We start from the raw sequence: 20,308 nt of genomic DNA on the forward strand, positions 1-20,308 counted from the left end.
TATGTAAATTATAAATTACTAATTTATAACTCTGTCACGATGCCATAGTATCGTTCGATTTTACCAAGCAGTAATCACAAAGCAATTGACTAAATTAAGTCTCGCTCTGTATTATACATAAATTTATGTTTTAACTAAAAATTAAATTGCAGACACGGAATTAAAAAATAACTTAATTTTAACAAGTTCCCACAGAACACAGAATTTTCTATGAACCGATTCGCCTATTTCAATATATATCTAATTAATTACATCTTGTAATTATAACATAACCTACACCTATTTTTATTACGTTTCCATAAAATTCGCTCTTCAATAACAATAACTCAAGAATGACAATTCCGATACCTTCCCTCATTCCCATCGCGGCTACAAAAAACTTCACAGTTCAGTTATTAACAGCAGCTCGAAATTATATTCGACCGCGTCGTTCCGCGCGTTATTCCGCACAGAAATCCGTCGCGCGTCGAATTTTCCAAATGTCCTGTCAAAGGTTGCGTGCGCACGGTAGCTGGAACCGCGCAGAGGCGTGAAATATGTCAAGATACCGAATGCGCCGCGGTAGAACGCGTGGAACGAAAACACGAATAAAAGGGACGAACCCGAAGCTATTGGAGATGGTAACACGGTGCGGTGTAGCCGCACACGAGAACGAGCAGTCGGAAAGCGAAGACCTACGACAGAGGTTCGCCGAGAATAGTGCCCAATAAAGTCCCCCTCCCTCCGTTCCTATTTTTGTCGAATCAATATTAAAGAAGCGAAGTAAAAGCGACTGACTGGATTTATGTTAAAACGTGGAAAATAAATCGTTCCTCGAGGAAAACCTTTTACTACCACCGTTCTTTCTCGGCGCGTTCTTTTACACATTCGCAGAGCCAAAGAGTAATGGCGGAGGTCGGTATCATGATACAATAGATCTTTCAATGGGACTCCCACCATCTACGATTCCGTTTCTTTCTCTTCCGTTGGCTATGAATCCTCTGAAACGATCGAACTGTGTACCGGCGATAATACGGCCGCGGAGTTTGCGTATAAAGAACGATCGTTGGAACCGCATTATGCTTATTAACCCTTTCGCTACGGAGCTTATCACGAAGTAGAAGTCATTTCTTTTTCTCTACATTTTACAATGATATTTATTGCCTTTAGTAATATCATTTTACTTTCTAGAATATAAAAGTTTATAATCGTAATTTATTTTTTTAAATATTATAGTCAATTATTTGTTGATTAACAAAAGTGTCTTACTAAAGGGTTAAGTCGGCTGTTTAACTCTTAGGTACGGCTGGATTTTACCCGGATAAAATTTTTCGTAACTAAATTACCATTTCTCTTGACATATATATTTTTTAGTATAGTTATAGTATAGTATTAGCCACACAGGGTGGTCCACGCAATTGTTATAAACCATAACTTCGTTATTATTGCATTTACGAAAAAATGCCAGAGGAACAACATAAATGATTCGAAGAGCACTACATCTACAGGCCTTTAATTTTTTTTCAAATGCAGAAGTGCATGTGCAATTAACAATTGCATAATTTGTTTAAATAGTACTACATATTTTTTATTACACAAATCGATTCTTCTGTTCATTCTGCGTAAAAAATTATTAAGGTACCACGGCAAGAAAATAATTATTTCTCGAGGTATTTTCGAAACAATGTCTCCATTGCCACATAATAGAGTAATAATAGAAGAACAGCTGACACTTGTCAGGACGCGTTAATACCGCAGACAGGAGGAATTGATAAGAGAACGGCGTGTTACGTGAACGGTATAATATTTGATTTTATACAATATTTAACTTTGGGTCGAGCAGCGCGAATCTCGTTCGGTAATTAAAGCCGAATAAAATTTCCGCGTTTAAACGGGTTAATATCGTTGCGCATACATCGCCGTGACTCTGTATTTTCCATGGCTTGGAGGGAAACCTTTGTGCCTCTCCTCTATAATGTTTATAATTCAACGAGCGCGGTTTAATTAAGGCGGAACAGTGAGAATTTTCAATCGCGATTTAATTAGTTTTTCTCGTTAGCCGGCCGCTTATTGCCTTGGTTAACATTATTACCGGCCGCGAAATTATTAGTTCGACGTTTTCGAGGAACAGTGTGTTCCCCGTATCGAAAGAAAGTCGGTCCGCGCTGCGAACATAATCGCCCGGTTCGCAAATATTTGTGCAACCCCGTATTTCCGTCGCAATTATGTTGGTTCTATTATAAAACGGCATATCGTATTCATGGCGTCGATATTCTGAAGACAGTGAAGGGGTTGAGATTTTGTTAAAGACCTCGCCGACATTTTTATACAGTTTAAAAATTATTTACATTAATTATAGAATACAAGTGTGGTGTAGGTATTTTTTTACTAAATAATTTCGACTGATATACTATTGAAATAAATAATTAAACTTTGAGAAATTAAATATCTAAGGACAAGGGGTTGTGATTTTATTAATGGTTTCTACGATACTTTTGCACAGTATAAAAATTATTTACATTAATTATAGAATACTAGAGTTGCTCAGGTATTTTTTTTCTAAATAATTTCGACTGATATACTATTGAAATAAATAATTAAACTTTGAGACGATTAAACATCTAAAGACAAGGGGTTGATATTTTATGAAAGATCCTTTCGACATTTTTTATACAGTATAAAAATTATATATATTAATTAGAGAATGCAAAGGCACTTTTTTAAAACAATTTCGCGCCAGATCTGCCTATTTTCGTCCTGAATAAACGGCCTTAATACCATTGAAATAAACATTAGCGACTCCGTATTAGCTCGTCGAAGTTTCGTCGATCGCGCCTGTTTCACAGTTTGAATAACAATCTACGCGCGCAACAATTCATTATCCCGGCTTTACGAATCAGAACTTGGTACTAACGATTCCAACTGGGATCGTCGAGAAACTTTGTTCACGGAAGATAACGCCCGTCTGCGCGTTGCAACAAGCTCCGCTTGAAAAATAATGCAACCGAGATGAAAACTACTAACTTGCCGCCCTTAATCCGTTAACTAATTATCGACGAGTTAACGCTGTTGCTTGTCTTCGTTACGTTTAATTATTATTCCTGTAATTAGTTGTAATTATTATTAAGTGAATTATTGTAGGGTTGATTTTATTAATATTATTAATATTGTAGGGTTAATTACGTAGGGATAATAATAATAATTTAATTAATGATAAAAAGTATATGTACATAGGGATAATAATAATAATTTAATTAATAATAAAAAATTATATGTACTTAGGGTACTTAATAATAACTATTATTATATGTACCTAGGGATAGTAATAATAATTTAATTATTAGTAATTATTATATGTATGTATGGATAGTAATAATAATTTAATTAATAATAATTATTATAGTGTTATAGTTACATAATAACAGTACTTATATTCCAAAGATTATGGATTCGAGAAAAATTGTGTTTTCAAATTGTTTTTCTTTATTTATACTTCGAGAAGCGAGAAAATTGTTTGTCGTCGCCCAGGATCGAATTTACAAAAAATTGGATTTCGATAAAAAATACCAAAGGCCCCGGTGTCCTTTTAAAATTGTGTTTGCACGTTGTCTTTATCTATTTACACCTCGCGAAGCGAGAAAACTCTGTTCGACACTTCAAACTGTCGCCGCCAACGCGACTTGAATTTTCTTCGATGCGAACATTTGATAAAAAAAACAAAGGGCCAAAGATGTTCCGACGAGACATTTTTAAAATGTTGTTCGAGCCGTCTTTTATCTGTTTACTCTTCGCGAAACGAGAAAAAACTGTCTTCAATACTTCGAATTAATAATAAAAGAATCCCCGAAGAAGGTCTGACGTACTTTTAAAATGACGTTTTCAAGCGGTTTTCAAGCTGTCTTCGTCTGTTTGCGCTTCGAGAAACGAGAAAACTGTCTGCGATACTTCGAATTAATAATAAAACAATTCCGGGGATCGCGATGTATTTTTACAACGTTGTTTTAAAGCTGTTTTTATTTATTTATACTTCGAGAAGCGAGAAGTCTGCCTTTATTGCTTCAAAGTGTTGTAACCAAGGATTGAGTTTGGTTCGACGTAAATATTTAATAAAAAATTCCAATGGATCCGGCGAGACTTTTAAAAATGTTTTCAAGCTGTTCCTATCTGTTTGTTCTTGTAAAATCCATAAAACTGTTTTCAATACTTCGAATTAATAATGAATTCCGGAGATTGCGATGTATTTTTAAAATTACGTTTTTGAGCTATTTTCATCTTTTTATACTTCGAGAAGCGAGAGAATTGTCTCGCTACCTAACACTGCCATCAACGAGGGTTGTCACCTAGGATTAAATTTGTTAAACAAAATTGGAATTTGATAAAAAAATGCCGAAGTTTATGTCAATATTATAAGCTTGATATATTGAGGTTATGTCTGGGCTTTTTTTTTAAATAGTGTTTGGGTGTTATCTTTATTTATTTATGTTTCGAGATGCGAGATAACTGTGACATTAATTAATACTGTTATTAACAAGCATCAAATTTGCTTCAATCGATGCAAATATTTAATAATAATTCTCCAAGGTGTTTTTTTTTAAATGGCGCCTTCCAAGTTGACGTCATCTAATTATACTCCTCAAACCGAGAAAATTACCTTCGATAAATCGAACTGTTGTCACCAATAATCAAATTTTGTTTCAACCAAAGCAAACATTTATCCAAAAATTCCACAACTACCGTCATCTAAAAAGTAATTTTCAAGTTCCCTCCCCCTATCTCTGCCCTAAAAACCTTGAAAACTGGCCACCTAACGCGGCCATCAACAAGGGTCGGATAAGGTCGGGTCGCCGAAATCACATACTAAAAAACTGGGTGGATTTCGCGCGGGTCCTCTCTAAAACGATGTTCCAGGTCTGCCACCATCAATTCACGGGTGGTACGATGCGGGAAAACTGACTTACTGCCCCTAACACCGTCGTCAGCCAAGATCGACCTCGGCTCAAGCGCTTAGCACAAAATTCCGAAGATTTCGGCGGCGCTTTGATCCTCCGGCTAATCAACCGTCCCGCCGCCGAATTCCGGGCATATCGAGGTTATATACGCGTCGTATCGGCGACATCGAATCACCCCCATCATCCGGGAGAGATTAATGAGGTATATCGTGCGCGCGCGCGTGATATTACGACGCCGCGTGTGTACATAGGCGTCTCCACTGCACGAGGAAAAACTTAATGAACCCGTGTGCAGTCGAACGAGCACCCTGTCACCGCGTGCGCCAGCAGGTGCGCCTCTTCCTCGCGCTGTTCGAGGTAATTGCCCGTGAAATCAGCATTTTTCCGAATTCCTTCCACGCTCCCATGCCACGGTTTTTAACGCGCGAAGTGGCCAATGAGCCGCGAGCTTGTCGCGTACGAAGATTCTTTTGCGAGTATTTCTTTGATGTTTTTTTTTCTTGAAATCGTAGGCTAGCTATTACAAGCTAAAGTTTATTTGGTTCAAATGTTTATCCTGTAATATTCATAGGATGATGATGACTATTTAAAAGCTGATGTATAATATATAAGTTTCTTTTCCACTAAATTCCGGTCCTCCATTTAACCCTTTGCATTCGGAGCCATTTCAACTGTAAATTCGAAATAATTTTTCTGGTTCGTAGTATTTCCATTTTATTTAACAAAATAAATTTGTATGCATACAAAATTTATTCTTGTGACTCCTACCAACAGTTTTACTACTTGACAATTTTTTAAATCTAAAACTTAATGTTGGCAAAATTATTTTGGAATGAAATAGAATAATTTCAGGGCAAAGGGTTAATACAGTCCACGCATGTAACGTCACGATTCGTCGCTATTACTGACGCCGCGGCGTGACGCCTTAGCAAAAGTCATCGCGTCGATACTTCCGCGGTCACGCGCGCTCTTCATCAAGGTATTTAGCAGTCATCGTCGGGCTCGTTAAATCGAGCGTTCGTTCGACCGGGGTGGCCGATCGATCTCGCCGTCGACGACGTGGAAAAATGCGAGAGGCCGTCGATAGAACGGGATTATAAATCGCGGCCCTGTTACCGCGAACGGAAACGCCTCTGAATATTTTATATCCGCGAGGCTAGAGAGGGTATCGATTGGTTTTTCGCGCTATCGCCGCGGTCATTCAATTAAAAACTCGGTCAAGTCCGTATTAACGAATCTCCTCCCATCGCGTTATCAACGGCACCGCCGCGAAGGGAAAAACGACGCGCGGCCGAAAAGAAAACGCTGCGATGATAGAAAAAAGAAAAAGGGAACGACCCGCCGACGAAGATGCCATAGAGGGAGGAGAGAGAGAGAGAGAGAGAGAGAGAGAGAGAGAGAGAGAGCGATCCCGGCGGGCACAAAAGCTCAACGAAATTAGCTTCTCCGGGATTCTGGGAATGAATGGATACGGTTCGCCGGCTCATTCATCGGGCTCCAATTTTCCGTTCTGCTCTGTTAAAAACGTCGGGCCGCGCGGATCCTGCTCGGCCCGGGAGGACGCTCGCCCGGAGAAAGAAGATTGAAAGGGAGGGAACGAGCGTGGAGGAGTAATTACGTTCGATTTCGCTGGCCGGGCGTGCCTCCGGCGACAACGCAAATTGCTGGGAACCTTGTCTCGGATGAGTAGGATCTTTCTTCGTGAAAATCGTCTCGAAGAGAGCCGTCAAACATCGCAGAATTACGCAGAATTAATTTGAGCCAATGGCTGCGTGAAAAGTCAATTTTAATGTCGCGTAAGGTATCAAGTTTACAAGGTGTGAGTTGTATAAGGTAGTTAATGCATTATTAAGTATCGAGTATCGAGTACCGAGTATCGAGTATCGAGTATCGAGTATCGAGTATTAAGTATTGAGGTAGTTAATACACTTTGAGGGGCTATCTTGTTTATAATTATTGCAAGTCGATGCTTTTCAATTGCAATAGTTTCTCATAAGAGAAATTAGTGTTTATTTCAAGGCTAAAAAATTTAACTGAAATGCTTTGATGTTAATGACAAGAATTTTACTCTAATTTTGAAGAATTTATATTATATAATACAATAACTGTCTTAATATTAATATCCTAAAATTGAATTTATTTTTAACATATTGCTGATACTTTCCCAATTAAAATGAGACCCAACATAACATACTTTAGACGAATATTATTCCAGAAATAATATAAATAATTTGATTCGTTTAATGAATAAATACAGTGTAAAGTATATCGTGTTTGGAATCATATTAATTGGAAGAACCTGGTCAATGTATTAAAAAGAATTTCATGCACAAAAAGGTAGAAATAACACAGTTATGTCATTGTTTTTTATTCTAGCATTAGGCAGCTGTCTCTCTCTTTTTTAAAAAATATATCTGCAATTATAAAGCCACGAGGTTCGAACGACCATGTCTTCTCTACGCTAAAAGACCATCTTCGTCTCCGACTTCGAAACATTCCTTAAAAAAACAGAGCGCAGAACTGTTTTCCGCAGGAATCTCGGCGACGACGCGGAACGATACATTGAAACACCTCCACTCGAACCGCCTCCCGGGATCCTCCGATTCCGTAGCGGATTCCCCGGCGGAATCGAGCGCGTTGGCTTGGCGCGCGCATCACGAGAACATCGTTTTTTGCGGCGCGCGTTCCGGCGATGTTGGCCGAGCTAGGCAAACGATGCCCGATTAATCATTACACTCTCGAAAACTGGATTTCAAGTGGCTCGGTGAAAAGCGGCCGGAAAAAAGCTTAATTGGAAATCGATTGCATTCCGCCGAACCTTTTTTTGCTTTTCCGCTCGGCTCCGGCACGAAAGTAGATTGTGTTTAAACCTCCGCGGAGCTCCGGGCCCGGTCCGATAGATCATCATTGTCTCCGAAAGCGCCGGCTAATCCGCGTTACCGTCGAAATTGGAATTTCTAGCGACTTTTCGCTTTTGCTTTGGATAAGTCGCGTTTTTAAAGATCTTTTAACCCTTTGCACTCGAAGACGTTTGAATTGTAAAAATGATGTAATTATCTTGGGTTATAGTATTTCCATTCTGTGTAACAAAGTGCATTTCTATTTATTTAACCTATTAAATTTAATCTATTAAATTTAATTTATTAAATCTAATCTTTATTGGTATATATATTGCTTTAGAGTCACCACTGAGGTGTAAGGAGTTAATATTGTTGTAAAGCGACGGACTTCTAAATAAATACGACGGACAAATAAATAGGAGATGATAACTAAAGAATTTTGGAATATTGCTGTATTATTTTTAATTTGTTTATTTCTATTTTAATGTGTTCTAATTAAGGCCATTTATGTCTATGTAATTTTTCTGTATTTTTTAAGAGAAGATAATTTTTATTTTGCATAAAATACAGAATGATATTAATATGCAATAAATTTAACAATATGGGCGATTTTTAAAGCTGTTATTAATATTATTACTTGATAAAATTATTTACAATTTGTACGGTGGAATAGTTGTATAGGATATTGAATTTAGGCTAAGTAAAGTACTCTGTCTGATCAAAGACGTTCCTATTCTACTTGCTCCAATGGGGACGTGTCCTTTGAACTTGAAAAATGAAGCGTCTCATTAAATATATTACTATAATAAATAAATCCGTCACTAAGTAAATACAGTAAAGTTTATGTCAGTAAACTATTATACTCTATATAAAAATTATTACACTAAAAAATCATTTAATCATTGCCACTGCAAAGACAAAAGTTTTGCAAGTGGTCAACCACCATTCCTGGCATAAATGCATCAAATCCTCAAATTATCTACTATTTAATATAAATGCCAGTTCTATTATTCAATATTCACAGAACTCAAATTTAAATAATAATTTCAACTCCACCAATGCAACCACAGCTAGCAAAAATCCCAGAAAAATGTCCTCACCGACTCTAACCTTACGACATTTCAGCAGGTAGCATGAATTTCGACATAACAATCGTACGAGGTTCAAAGTAGAAACAGTGGCAGTTTCATGTGATTCGGTAGAAATGGGAAAACTATTCCGATATCCAAAGGCGCGCAAAGACGGTGCGAAAAGTCGGCTACAGTGCACTCGGAATGCAACGTAGAAGGGTTCGTATACTCGAAATGGAAAAGTTCACGCGTCCTCCGGCGACTGCTTTCGCGCGTGCAAAATAGCAAGGAAGCAAGCGAAAATCTGGAGGCGGTGCCTGCCTGTGTGTGTGTGTGTGTGTGTGTCCCGTCTTCTTGTCGGTTCGGTACGCGGAACACGAAGCCCGCGAAGTATCGCATAACTTTTCAACTCTAGACAAGAGAAGATTTGCCGGGTACGGCTTCGGGAAACGGCGGCGCGCCAATAATCATCGCGCGCTCGACGTTTGCCGCGGCGACGCTCTAAATACTGATAAATAAATATCCTCCGCTACATAATGGACAAAATGTTGACTATAGTCAGGAGTATAAGTATAGCTCTTATTTTTTAGTATTTCCGATGTTTGGATGAAAATGGAGGAAAGTCGATTATACGAGGTGGAAGGGTGTGATGATTAATAATTAATAATAATAATATAGATTTAAAAAAATAAAATTTTTTAAAATATAATAATAGAAGATTTTTGTATGCATAACTATGAATGTTGCTTTTGTTTAGGAGATAAAATAATCGGAGTTCTAATTTGCGATTGTTAAATTATTATAGCATTGGTGAGGTTATGTCAACTTCAATGCGGTTAGGATTGTAGTCTTATCTGTGTAATAATCTCGACATAACCTTATCTTTGGAGTCTAGTAATAATTTTGACATAACCTTATCTTTGGAGTCTAATAATAATTTCGACATAACTTTATCTTTGGAGTCTAGTAATAATTCTGACATAACCTTATCTTTGTAGTCTAATAATAATTTCGACATAACCTTATCTTTGTAGTCTAGTAATAATTCTGACATAACCTTATCTTTGTAGTCTAGTAATAATTTTGACATAACCTCATCTTTGTAGCTTAGCAGTTATTATTTGCGACACTATTTTTTTTATGAACTCAAGTTTAAATTTTATTTATAAAAATAGTATATTGTTGACAGTGGCACTACTTTGTATTGTCCAAGTAGACCTAAAAATTATTAACACAAGTAATCTTCGCAATTTACTGACCGGTTATTTAACTATAAACATTTTTATATTTTCATAAGATTAGCATTGAACAATATCTATATTTTAAAATGAGAATCACTTGAAAAACTATTAAAACTATTATAAACTCCGTCAACAATATTAACAAAACCTCGTCGAATAAAACAAAATAAATGATAAATAAAAAAACAGACAATTAAATAAATTGTTCCCTTCTATAAAAATTCATCCCTGAATAGGTGACTCAGTTATAGTATATTCGGTGCTATATATGAACAATTAAATGGATTGATCCTTTCTAAAAAAATTCTTCCCTGAATAAGTGACTTAATTATAGCATATTCAATGCTATATTCATGCTCCCCGGTGTGGGCTAAAGTTATTAGGGCATTAAGTAAAAGTATTACGCTTTCGGCCGAGTTCTTTGGAAACTCTGATCCACCCACTTATCCCAGTCACGAGGTCGATTGTTTCTTTGTATCTTTCTTCTTTCGGGGGACAAGGAGACTTGTAAAGAGATCAAAGGGGATCTCTCGGCGAAAAGACCGTGTATTACCGGATAGGAAAGTTTCGCTGTAATCACTGCGTCGGTAGCAGTAGTAGTAGTAGTAGTTCTCCGCAGTTACGCCCGGAAGCGGTTGCTTAATTGGCAATAGGATCCTCCGGTAAACACCGCGAATGTTTAAGCACCTGATCGCCGGAATATGCTAGTTTTAGGCTACGTATTGTCGCGAGCCGAACGCGCGAATTCTCGCGACAAAAATCGACGTTATCTTGCTTACGCCAACTACGCGTTATATCGCAGTTAGCATTATTTTCCTGTTAACTCAATTATAAGCCCAACTTTAGAAAATCAAAATTAAAATTTTAGTAAATTAAAATTAAAATTTTAGAAAATCAAAATTAAAATTTTAGTAAATTAAAATTAAAATTTTAGAAAATCAAAATTAAAATTTTAGTAAATTCAAATTAAAATTTTAGTAAATTCAAATTAAAATTTTAGTAAATTAACATTAAAATTTTAGTAAATTAAAATTAAAATTTTAATAAATTAAAATTTAATATTCTAGTAAATTCAAATTAAAATAGTAAATTAAAAATTTTAGTAATTAAGCCTAATGTCATCATCAACGACTTACCGAACTCGAAGTCAGCGGCGTCGTATATGTTAACCAGCAGGTCCACGTCCTCGTTGTCGTCGGATCGGAACACGGCGTTCCTGAAACGGCAGAGACAAAGACAGTTTTAGCGTCGCAGCTCCCGCCGTGATACACCTTCTCGACGGCTGCGAATTGTTGTTGGTATTTGTCTCCGATACACGTGCAACGGGACAGCCGGAGCGCGGGAAGGGGGCGGGGGGGGGGGGGGGGGGGGGGGGGAGGCCCGGTTTCAATGACGTTCAATTAACCAGATAAGCTGTCCGGCGTGCACACGATATCTTTGCCGGCGATCTTATTATCCCGTTGTCGAGATCAATAGTCGCCTAATTCGCTGCGATGATGCACGTTCCTCCGCGAGTTTGAAATTTCAGTCGGCGATAAACTTGGACGCGGCTCCTGTTTAAAATCGCCGGGGGGCGCTGTTTGTTCCGACGACGACCGTGAATCGCAGCGAATTAGACGTCGTTTTATACTGTACTGTTTCTTGAATTTGGTTTAACCCTTTGAAGACGAGGATATTTTAATTCCGAAGCTAGATGATTGATGTTTTATTATTTACGGTATTTCTATTTTATATGATTCGATGCAGATTATTTATATTATTATTTAACGTTATTGTAATTAATGTGCTTGTTATTATTATTTTAGTATTTGTATAGTAATGTTAATAATAATAATAACACTATATATTAATCACAAATAATTGATATTTATTTAGCAATAAATGCTCCCCCGGGCTTACAAAGAATACCCAGGGGGTTATATAGTAAGAACAATACTTACAGAGGCCCGGAACGTGGTATCATGAACTCGTTTATTCGCAGAACGTTGCCCAATGCGATGCGGATCCATAAGTTCTGCAATGAAAATCCAATACTTGTATTAATATATGATCATATAAATTTGCGCAAATATATACTACGAAATTTATTTTATCAATAAATGTTCCCCCGTGCTAACGTAGAATACCATAAATATAACATAGAATAACATAGAATAATTGAATTATATATTATATTATAATATTGTGTAATTAAATAAGTATATACTTATATACAATTAAACAAGTTTTTACTTGTATATAATTAAACAAGTTTTTACTTATATATAATTAAACGAGTACACACTTATACAATTGACAAAAACATTTACTTATAAAAATATACAGTTATATAAAATTAAACAAACTAAGTTTATCCACTCAAAAGTCGAGAACTTTAAAAATGGCGCTCGATCATTGAAAAGAACAATGAACAAAATGTCTCGAACGAGTTGAATTTTGATCGAATAAACATCGACGCTAAATAAATTTTGATGCTATCAACTTCGAAAGAAAGTTACGAAGTTTTCGGAGTCTCCGTAAAAATCGTACATAACCTAGACGCTAAACTGTCGCAAAAGCGGCGGAGAGCCGCGTGGAAAACCGTATCGGATAAGAGGAATTGATGAATGTCATTTACTACCCTTGCGAGAAGCTGGCCGCATCCGAGAGAGGACCGTGGTAAAAGGGACTCCCTATGTGCCGCGGCGGCGACACACACAGGCCGCGTGGAATAATCAATATTGGACACAGTCCGGCGCTACTGAATATGATACGAGTATCACGAGAGTCATTCGACACGCGATCATGAATATCGAAAACGCGGCGGATCCGATAACAATTATCGAAGGATCTCGTAACGGGATCCGCCTTATCGAAAACTTGATGGGGCCCGCGGTATTGATAACACCGGACTTATTAGACGGGCTATCGTTTCGATGGGGGTTGAGAGGGCACTGGGGTCCGGTTAAAATAGAATTCAACGACCTTTAATGAAAAATTAATTTCTCAAAATTTTTTAATTACTCGATTACGTTGTAATGATATTAAAAAATCGAGGCGAGCATTAAACGATGGAAGCGGCTCGTGTAGAGTTGTAGTATAGATCAGTTGCTCTAATTATGGAATTATACATGATTGCAATCGAATTCAACAATTTTATTCGCCTCAATTAATAATCCATTTACTCGAATTAAATCGAACACTTAAGTCCAGGCGAATTTAATTAATTCCCTCGAAACAATTAATCTGTATTTTTAAATTCATTCGGTTAAATGATTGATCGAGACGATTATAGGAATTAATCACTGTTTAGAGGAGTAATAATAATTAAATTAATATACTGGTGAAATTAATATTTAAAGCAAGATCTAATTTCTATGCTGTATTAATTACATTTAAAGAATTTCTTTTAGATCGAAAATAGCAATTGAAATTTATTAAAATTTATCCTTCTATATTTACAATAAATATTTCATTATCAATAGCTTCAAGTTATTATTTTTTAAATCTGTATTTTTTAATTGATTCGATTATAGGAATTAAAAGAATTTCTTTTTCAGAAAACATTTCATTATCAATAGCTAGAAATTGCTATTTCTTAATTATTTTTAGTATAGATATCATTGCTATGTCTATAATGAGATTTAAAAATTGTACCAATCATTGCTACGTCTATAATGAAATTCAAAAATTACGACAATCATTGCAATGCCTATAACGAGGTTCGAAAATGATACCAATTTACCGTCGAATCCTCCAAATTACTGTGACGCGTAACGAGACGGAATTCACGTCTGCCGCATAAAATCGAAACGCACGCGATATACCGAGAGCGCGTACTCTCTCGACGATCGCATTATTTTCCTCTCGAGCATCGGCGAGCGTCATGCTAATGATCGAGGAGAGAGAGCCTACGGACTCGATGGGCTCGCTGCTGTTCTCCCACCCTTCGTTATCCCCCCAAGCAGAGACGACGACGTCAACGATGATCTCCGAACCTAAATCCACCCCCGCGTTCGATTCGCCTGGCATCGCACAGCCACAGAGTCTCGAGTCGAGCTACTGTAATGGTATTGGAAACTTCGAGAGGTTCCGGAGGTCTCAAAGGTCCGCAGAGTTCCAATGGAATCGCTGGATTTCGGTGATTCTTGCTCGAGCCTTATACCATTGTACCGCTTCCTAGATAATACTTTCTTTTATGCTTTTGGACTGGACGTTCTCTCTGCAGGACCCTCGCACTATCTGCACCAACTTCTTAGATGCCGCATTACTTTAATGCACTCGCGGTGTATGCAGAAATGTTAGAAAGGGTTTAATAAAAGGGTAGAATATATTCTTAACATTCTTAGCATTGCCCCCACGCAAATATAAAAAATACATAATACAGAACAATTCTAAAAATTATATAAAATCACCTAGTGTAATTATCGAATTGGAACGTATAGCCACGGCAAAGCAATTTTATTATTTGTTTTTTTGTACCCTATTATGATAATGAAAAAGTTGAGTTAATAATTAAACATTAAAATTAAATAATTCGGCGGCTTAATATTCTTATTAGAGGAACCTGTAATTAATTGATAATCCACGGTTGGAGAGACTTAAATAGATGTTTATATATTGTCGTTTGTAAAAATTATAAATATTTAATTTTTGATATATTATGTTAATTTTCAGATGATAGAAATTCAGATCAAAATGGGTTACTTGAAATTTAAAATTTTTATAATAATTTTTTAATATATTAAATATAAATGGATGTAAAAGTAAATTTTAATAGAAATCAAGGTTGAAAATAATCCAAATAATTCCATATCTGTGCCTCACTTCTCTAATGATTTAGAACGATCGCGAAATTGTTGGAATCCACGGTAGAATTTTAGTTGCGCCGCGAACTGGGTCAGAAAAGCGGAAGTCTACTATTTGTCCGTGGTCCGCCGAGTTTCCTCTTCCAGCGCGCACGCCGCCGAAGTCCGCCGAATTTCTATAGACGCCTAATTCCGTCAAGTAGAAAATCGTCCCACCGAATCGACGTAATCCGCAAGCGTTCGTAACTTCGCCTTCTGCCTCTCTCTCTCTCTCTCTCTCTCTCTCTGGTCGGCGCGTCGCGTCTAACAAGCAGAAACTTTTCTTTCGGCATCCATCTGAATACGGGAACGACTTTCCGCAGTTTCCGCCGCGGCAGCTGGCAGATTTTTTCGAAAAACCGTGCATAAATCGCATCGGTCCGCCAGCGGCTAGAAGGCAGGGGTGCGAAGCACGACGGAACATAGTTTTCGAAGTTCTTGGCGTGAATGTATAACCGAAACCTGTCGCCGAAAACTGCGGGAAGTTCTGGCATCTTTTTTCGTCGCGTGACGCAAACGAATCGTCTATTTCGCAAATAATCATCGTTCGTTTTCCGCAGTTTCGAAGAAATTAGAGGTTAGCATGGTAGTTTGATCGGAGAATGTTAAGTCAATTAGAAAAAAAGAGAATGTTAAAATTAAAATTGGTAACTTGCTTTGTTAAAGTACTTTGTTACTGATAATATTGAATTAGTTTATTTATCGCATCGTGTTCTCCCAGGCTTGCATAAAATGCCCGGGGATAATTACCACCCTGGTGGTAAAGATAACTGCTTTTATTATATAATATTGTATAATAATTTGCAATTTATTATATAATATTTATTATTAATTTATCAACCTGTAGCTTGACTGTATATACAATTATTTTAGGTGAATATAGCTAAGGTGCATGGAGTTACACCATTGGAGTTACACCACAACAAAGCGCTTTGAATTAAACATACATTCTTGAAAATATTAAATATTAACTAGCTATAAATAAAAAGTTTGCACTGAATTATATATTATTTAGGAAAAGGGAAATTAATTAGAAATTATTTAGAAAATGGAAAATATTTATTTTTTCGCTGGCGAACAGCTCGCGACTCCGCTCGACTCCGCTCGACTCCGCTCGAATCCGCTCGAATCCGCTGCGCCGTTACTTTCTACTTTACGAGACGCGGCGAAATTAATAATCGAGCCTGATAATTTGGTAAAAGCGACTCGCCGTCCGAGAGGCCGGCTTTTAATTGTAAATTATATAACGCGCGGTGCCGCGCCGACGAGAATTTATCGTTCCGCTCGGCGCGGCGGCGACTGCGACGGCGGCAATGGGCAACTATTCCCGTGGGAATTCCGATCCGAAGCGGTTATGTGGGACATTACTTTGCCTAGGCGACCTTCGACGCCCGGGCCCGGGGTTAAACGCGGAATCATTTTCTGACCAGTTCCCAGCACCGAGCCGGATTGAATTACGATCCGCGTTATCCGTCTCCGACCGCGGCGAGGAATTCCGGTCACAATTTCGTTCTTTCTCTTCGACTTCGGCAACCGTCGCCCGTACGTACAAGCAGCTCCATAAGTATTCGTACCCTCGTTGTTTGTAAGAGAAATCTGTTGAAATCGCGGGATGCGTGTGAAGTTTTGCAATAAACTTTTTATTACGAATAAACACGCGTATAAAGTTTATTTGTACCAAATTATAACAATTATCCGGCTTAAAAGGAACGGAATAACATTTATACTTAACAAGTCAAAATACGGCAAGGGGTTGAAAGGTGGTTCGTTGAGAGCGATCGTCCGCCAGATAGGCTTCGAGAAGTTGATAAAGGTTTCGCGGTGGTAAAAGGATAGCCAGAGTATTTAGCTGAGTATTAGCTGGGTGTTAGCTGGGTATTAGATAGGTATTAGACAGGTATTAGCTTGGTATTAGGTGAATAAGTTTGCTTGCTCAGGTAGGCGTAAAGCATTGATGGCTAGTTAATTCAGTTTAAGATTAGGGGTGGTGGAAATTGGGTACGAAATAATTGCTTTCGAATAAGTCATGGACTTAAGAAATAAAGACATTAATAATGTTTCATAAATGTCTTAGTTACCTTACTTAAATAACTATTATAATAATAATAATGATAATATTTAATTATCATTATTTGAGATTAATATTTGATATATTTGATGATTATAATATTTGAGATTATTTTGGTTCAATTATATTACTGAAACGAGATGGATTTTTACAGTACTTCACTTTCACTTCAATTATTAATTTTATTTCATTACTTTGATCAATTTTAATGTATACCTTAGTTACTATGAACATTTAAACTTGCGAGTTAATGTCAAGGTAATTTATTATATTATAATATTTGCGATAATTCCGTATCAGTTACGAAACACTGCGAGACAGATCCGTGAATCAGCCTGTGTATATCTGAGTCGAGGTGGATTTTCACAGTACTCGAATAAATATGAGATGGAAGGGACAGAAACGGATCGCGTTGGTGCAATAGTTGCGCGGCTGGTTCCAGGGAAATACATGGTTTAACAACTCTCTCTCTCTCTCTCTCTCTCTCTCTCTCGAAGACTGCCGCATCGAACCAGAACGAATCGGACGTACAAGCGGAGAGAAAGGGAGAAAGCCAAACAGTAAGAGATAGAAAGAGCAAGAGAGAGAAAAGGCAAGAGAGAGAGAAGAAGCAAGAGACAGAAAGAGCAAGAGAAAGAAAAAACAAGAGAGAGAAAGAGCAGGAGAGAAGAAGCAAGAGAGAGGAAGAGAAAGAGAGAAAGAGCAGGAGAGAGAAAGAACAAGAGAGAGACGAAATAAAAGAGAGAAAAAGCACGAGAGAAAGAAAGCAAAGAGAGGAAAAGAGAAAGAGAGAAAGAGCAAGAGAGAGGAAGAGAAAGAGCAGAGGAGAGAAAAAGCAAGAGAGAAAGATAGCAAGAGAGAGGGAGAAAAAGAGAGTAAGAGCAAGAGAGAGACGAAATAAAAGAGAGAAAAAGCAAGAGAGAAAGAACGCAAGAGAGAGGAAGAGAAAGAGAGGAAGAGAGGCCGGGAAATTCTGGAAATTACAGATGTAAGTGCGCCTCGGATAACCTGCAATTTCCAGGGACCGGAGAAAAAGTCCGCGAGCCGTGCAGTCGTCGCTGACAACTTGAAGTGGCCCGATCGATCCGTCTCCCCGCTTTATGCGCTCGGCAGGGATTTCATACGGAAAAAGTATAATATAAGTCTCCTCTGGAGGATCGCGGAAGAGGACCCCGGACGAAGGGTCACCGGCGAAGTATATCCCGGATATTATCGATAAACATGCTTGTCGCCGTCCAGCGGCAACTTTTGTTTGACTTTGCCGAGAGGGGCTCCGCCCTCGCGAAACTCTCGCGGCTTGATTAAATTTCATTGGTGGCGGCGCGCGCGGGCCTACGAAAAGGAAGGCGAACACGTTCTTCCGTTTCGGCGGAGAGCGACGGAAATTATATTTCCATTTTCTTTTCGCTACGGCCGACAACAGGGAAACAATCGAATTCCCGGCGAGAGAAATTCGTGCACCACGCCCGGCGAAAATTCCATCGCGAACGGGAGAGCCTGCTATCGAGGTAGAGGCCTTCGAGACTCTCCGGGCTGTACCACTTCGGTGAAGACGTGACACGGTAAACACTGCTACTTTTGCGCATGCTGCACACCTGTCGTTGGGGCGAGGCGGATGCTGTGGGATAATTCGCGGAGGGTTTGGGATTGTTTGGTGAACGATTGCAACTGGACGTGGCTTTGAACGACGATTGGAAGTTTATGGGTGCTTATGGGCACACATAACCTTGAGATAATATAATATATGACCTTGACATAACCTTGAGATAATATAATATAATATATTACTTTGACATAACCTTGAGATAATATAATATAATAAATTACCTTGACATAACCTTGAGATAATATAATATAATAAATTACCGTGACGTTAACTCGCAAGTTTAAATGTTCATAGTGACTAAGGTATATATTAAAGTTGATCAATCCAATGAAATAAAATTAATAATTGAAGTGAAAGTGAAGTACTGTAAAAATCCATCTCGTTTCAGTAATATAATTGAACCAAAATAATCTCAGATATTGTAATAATAATATTGCCAATTAAATAACTAAGGTAACTAAGATATTTATCAAACATTATTAATGTCTTTATTTCTTAAGTCCGTGACTTATTCGAAACCAATTATTTCGTACCCAATAATCATCAACTAGTCATCAAAACATAGATGCATGAACTATAGCCACGAGTTACAACCCTATCAGAATTGACTACACCGGTTTCACAGTCAGCAGACGAGTCTTATAAATAATGTTGCGAGTCTGCAGTTTTTAGAAGAAATTTAGTGACGTTGTAGAAAAATACGCGAGGCCGTATTTCAGAGAGGCTGCGTGCTTAAAATTCGTTGCACAGTGTTATATTGGAAAAGTCGTGAAAGGCGTCTAGCCGTGAGAAATGGATCGCTCTAGTTCAGCACATAATAGGGTTCTTTGCTGCTTACAGCACGTAATGTGACGCCTCCCAGTTTAATACGATTAAATTTTAAGTATTCATAGCTGTCTCATGCCACACCTACGAACACCTACGTCGGGCACATTGGAATATTAACTTCGCTGATGATTAGATACAGGTACTGTATAAATTACGAGCATGCAGTTGTTCAATTCCAACGCAATTCATTTAACAACGCGAATTCTAATACATGTAAGCAACTGATCCTTACAACATCAGGAGTTGTAAAAATAAAAATGCAATTGCTGCAGAAATAGTTAACCCTTTGCGAACGAGAGGCGACTTTTGGTCGCCACGGTGTTTCGTTTGACAGGACGAGTGAGAGGCGACAGTTGGCATTTTTGCAAAGATAATTTCTGTGCAAATTATATAATTATATATAATTGCATATAATCGTATATGAATTATATTTTTATTATTTACGAATTAAAATAATTCGTATACAAGACAACTCGACGCATCTTAGAAAATCATCCCTTCCTGCTACCTCACTTGCTCGAAAAAGTCACGATCTGCAAAGGGTTAAAATACTTCTTTCACAAATATACTATCTTATAAAATATTATTTCACTTTTATACAAAAATCCGACTCGTCCAGCGTTTATCCTTGCATAAGTTCGCGGCGAACGTTTCCATGTAATCCGCGCACAAATTCGCCGGCATTCGAGCACAGCTCCTGAACGAAAACGCCGGTAAAGCGCGCAGCAACGAACGAAGAAATATTGAATTTAATATGCAAAGAGTGGACGCGCGTCGTTGCAATGAATCAAGCTGGGGTCCGAGTGTCCGCGTAATAAAACGCGGCCATCCAGCCAGGAATTTATGCCGTCGAAGATACCGTGGCCGGCGGCGGACATTATTCGTCGCGCGATTAATTATC

The 20,308-nt window shown here is 37.9% G+C and overlaps 1 protein-coding gene across 2 annotated transcripts in view; it reads right to left on the minus strand.

Moving 5' to 3' along the window:
* Positions 1 to 20,308, minus strand: part of Gycalpha99b (guanylate cyclase 1 soluble subunit alpha 2) — an 89,542-nt gene that overhangs the window by 28,437 nt on the left and 40,797 nt on the right. For both annotated transcript variants that reach the window (XM_078189205.1, XM_078189196.1), the window contains exons 2-3: positions 12,020 to 12,093; positions 11,216 to 11,295 (exon numbers count right to left, since the gene is read on the minus strand). In XM_078189205.1, the coding sequence (XP_078045331.1) occupies positions 11,216 to 11,295; positions 12,020 to 12,093 (154 nt within the window). The remainder of the gene's footprint in view (positions 1 to 11,215; positions 11,296 to 12,019; positions 12,094 to 20,308) is intronic.

The sequence above is a fragment of the Augochlora pura genome, chromosome 2, assembly GCF_028453695.1.
Source record: "Augochlora pura isolate Apur16 chromosome 2, APUR_v2.2.1, whole genome shotgun sequence".
NCBI classification, from domain to species: Eukaryota; Metazoa; Arthropoda; class Insecta; order Hymenoptera; family Halictidae; genus Augochlora; species Augochlora pura.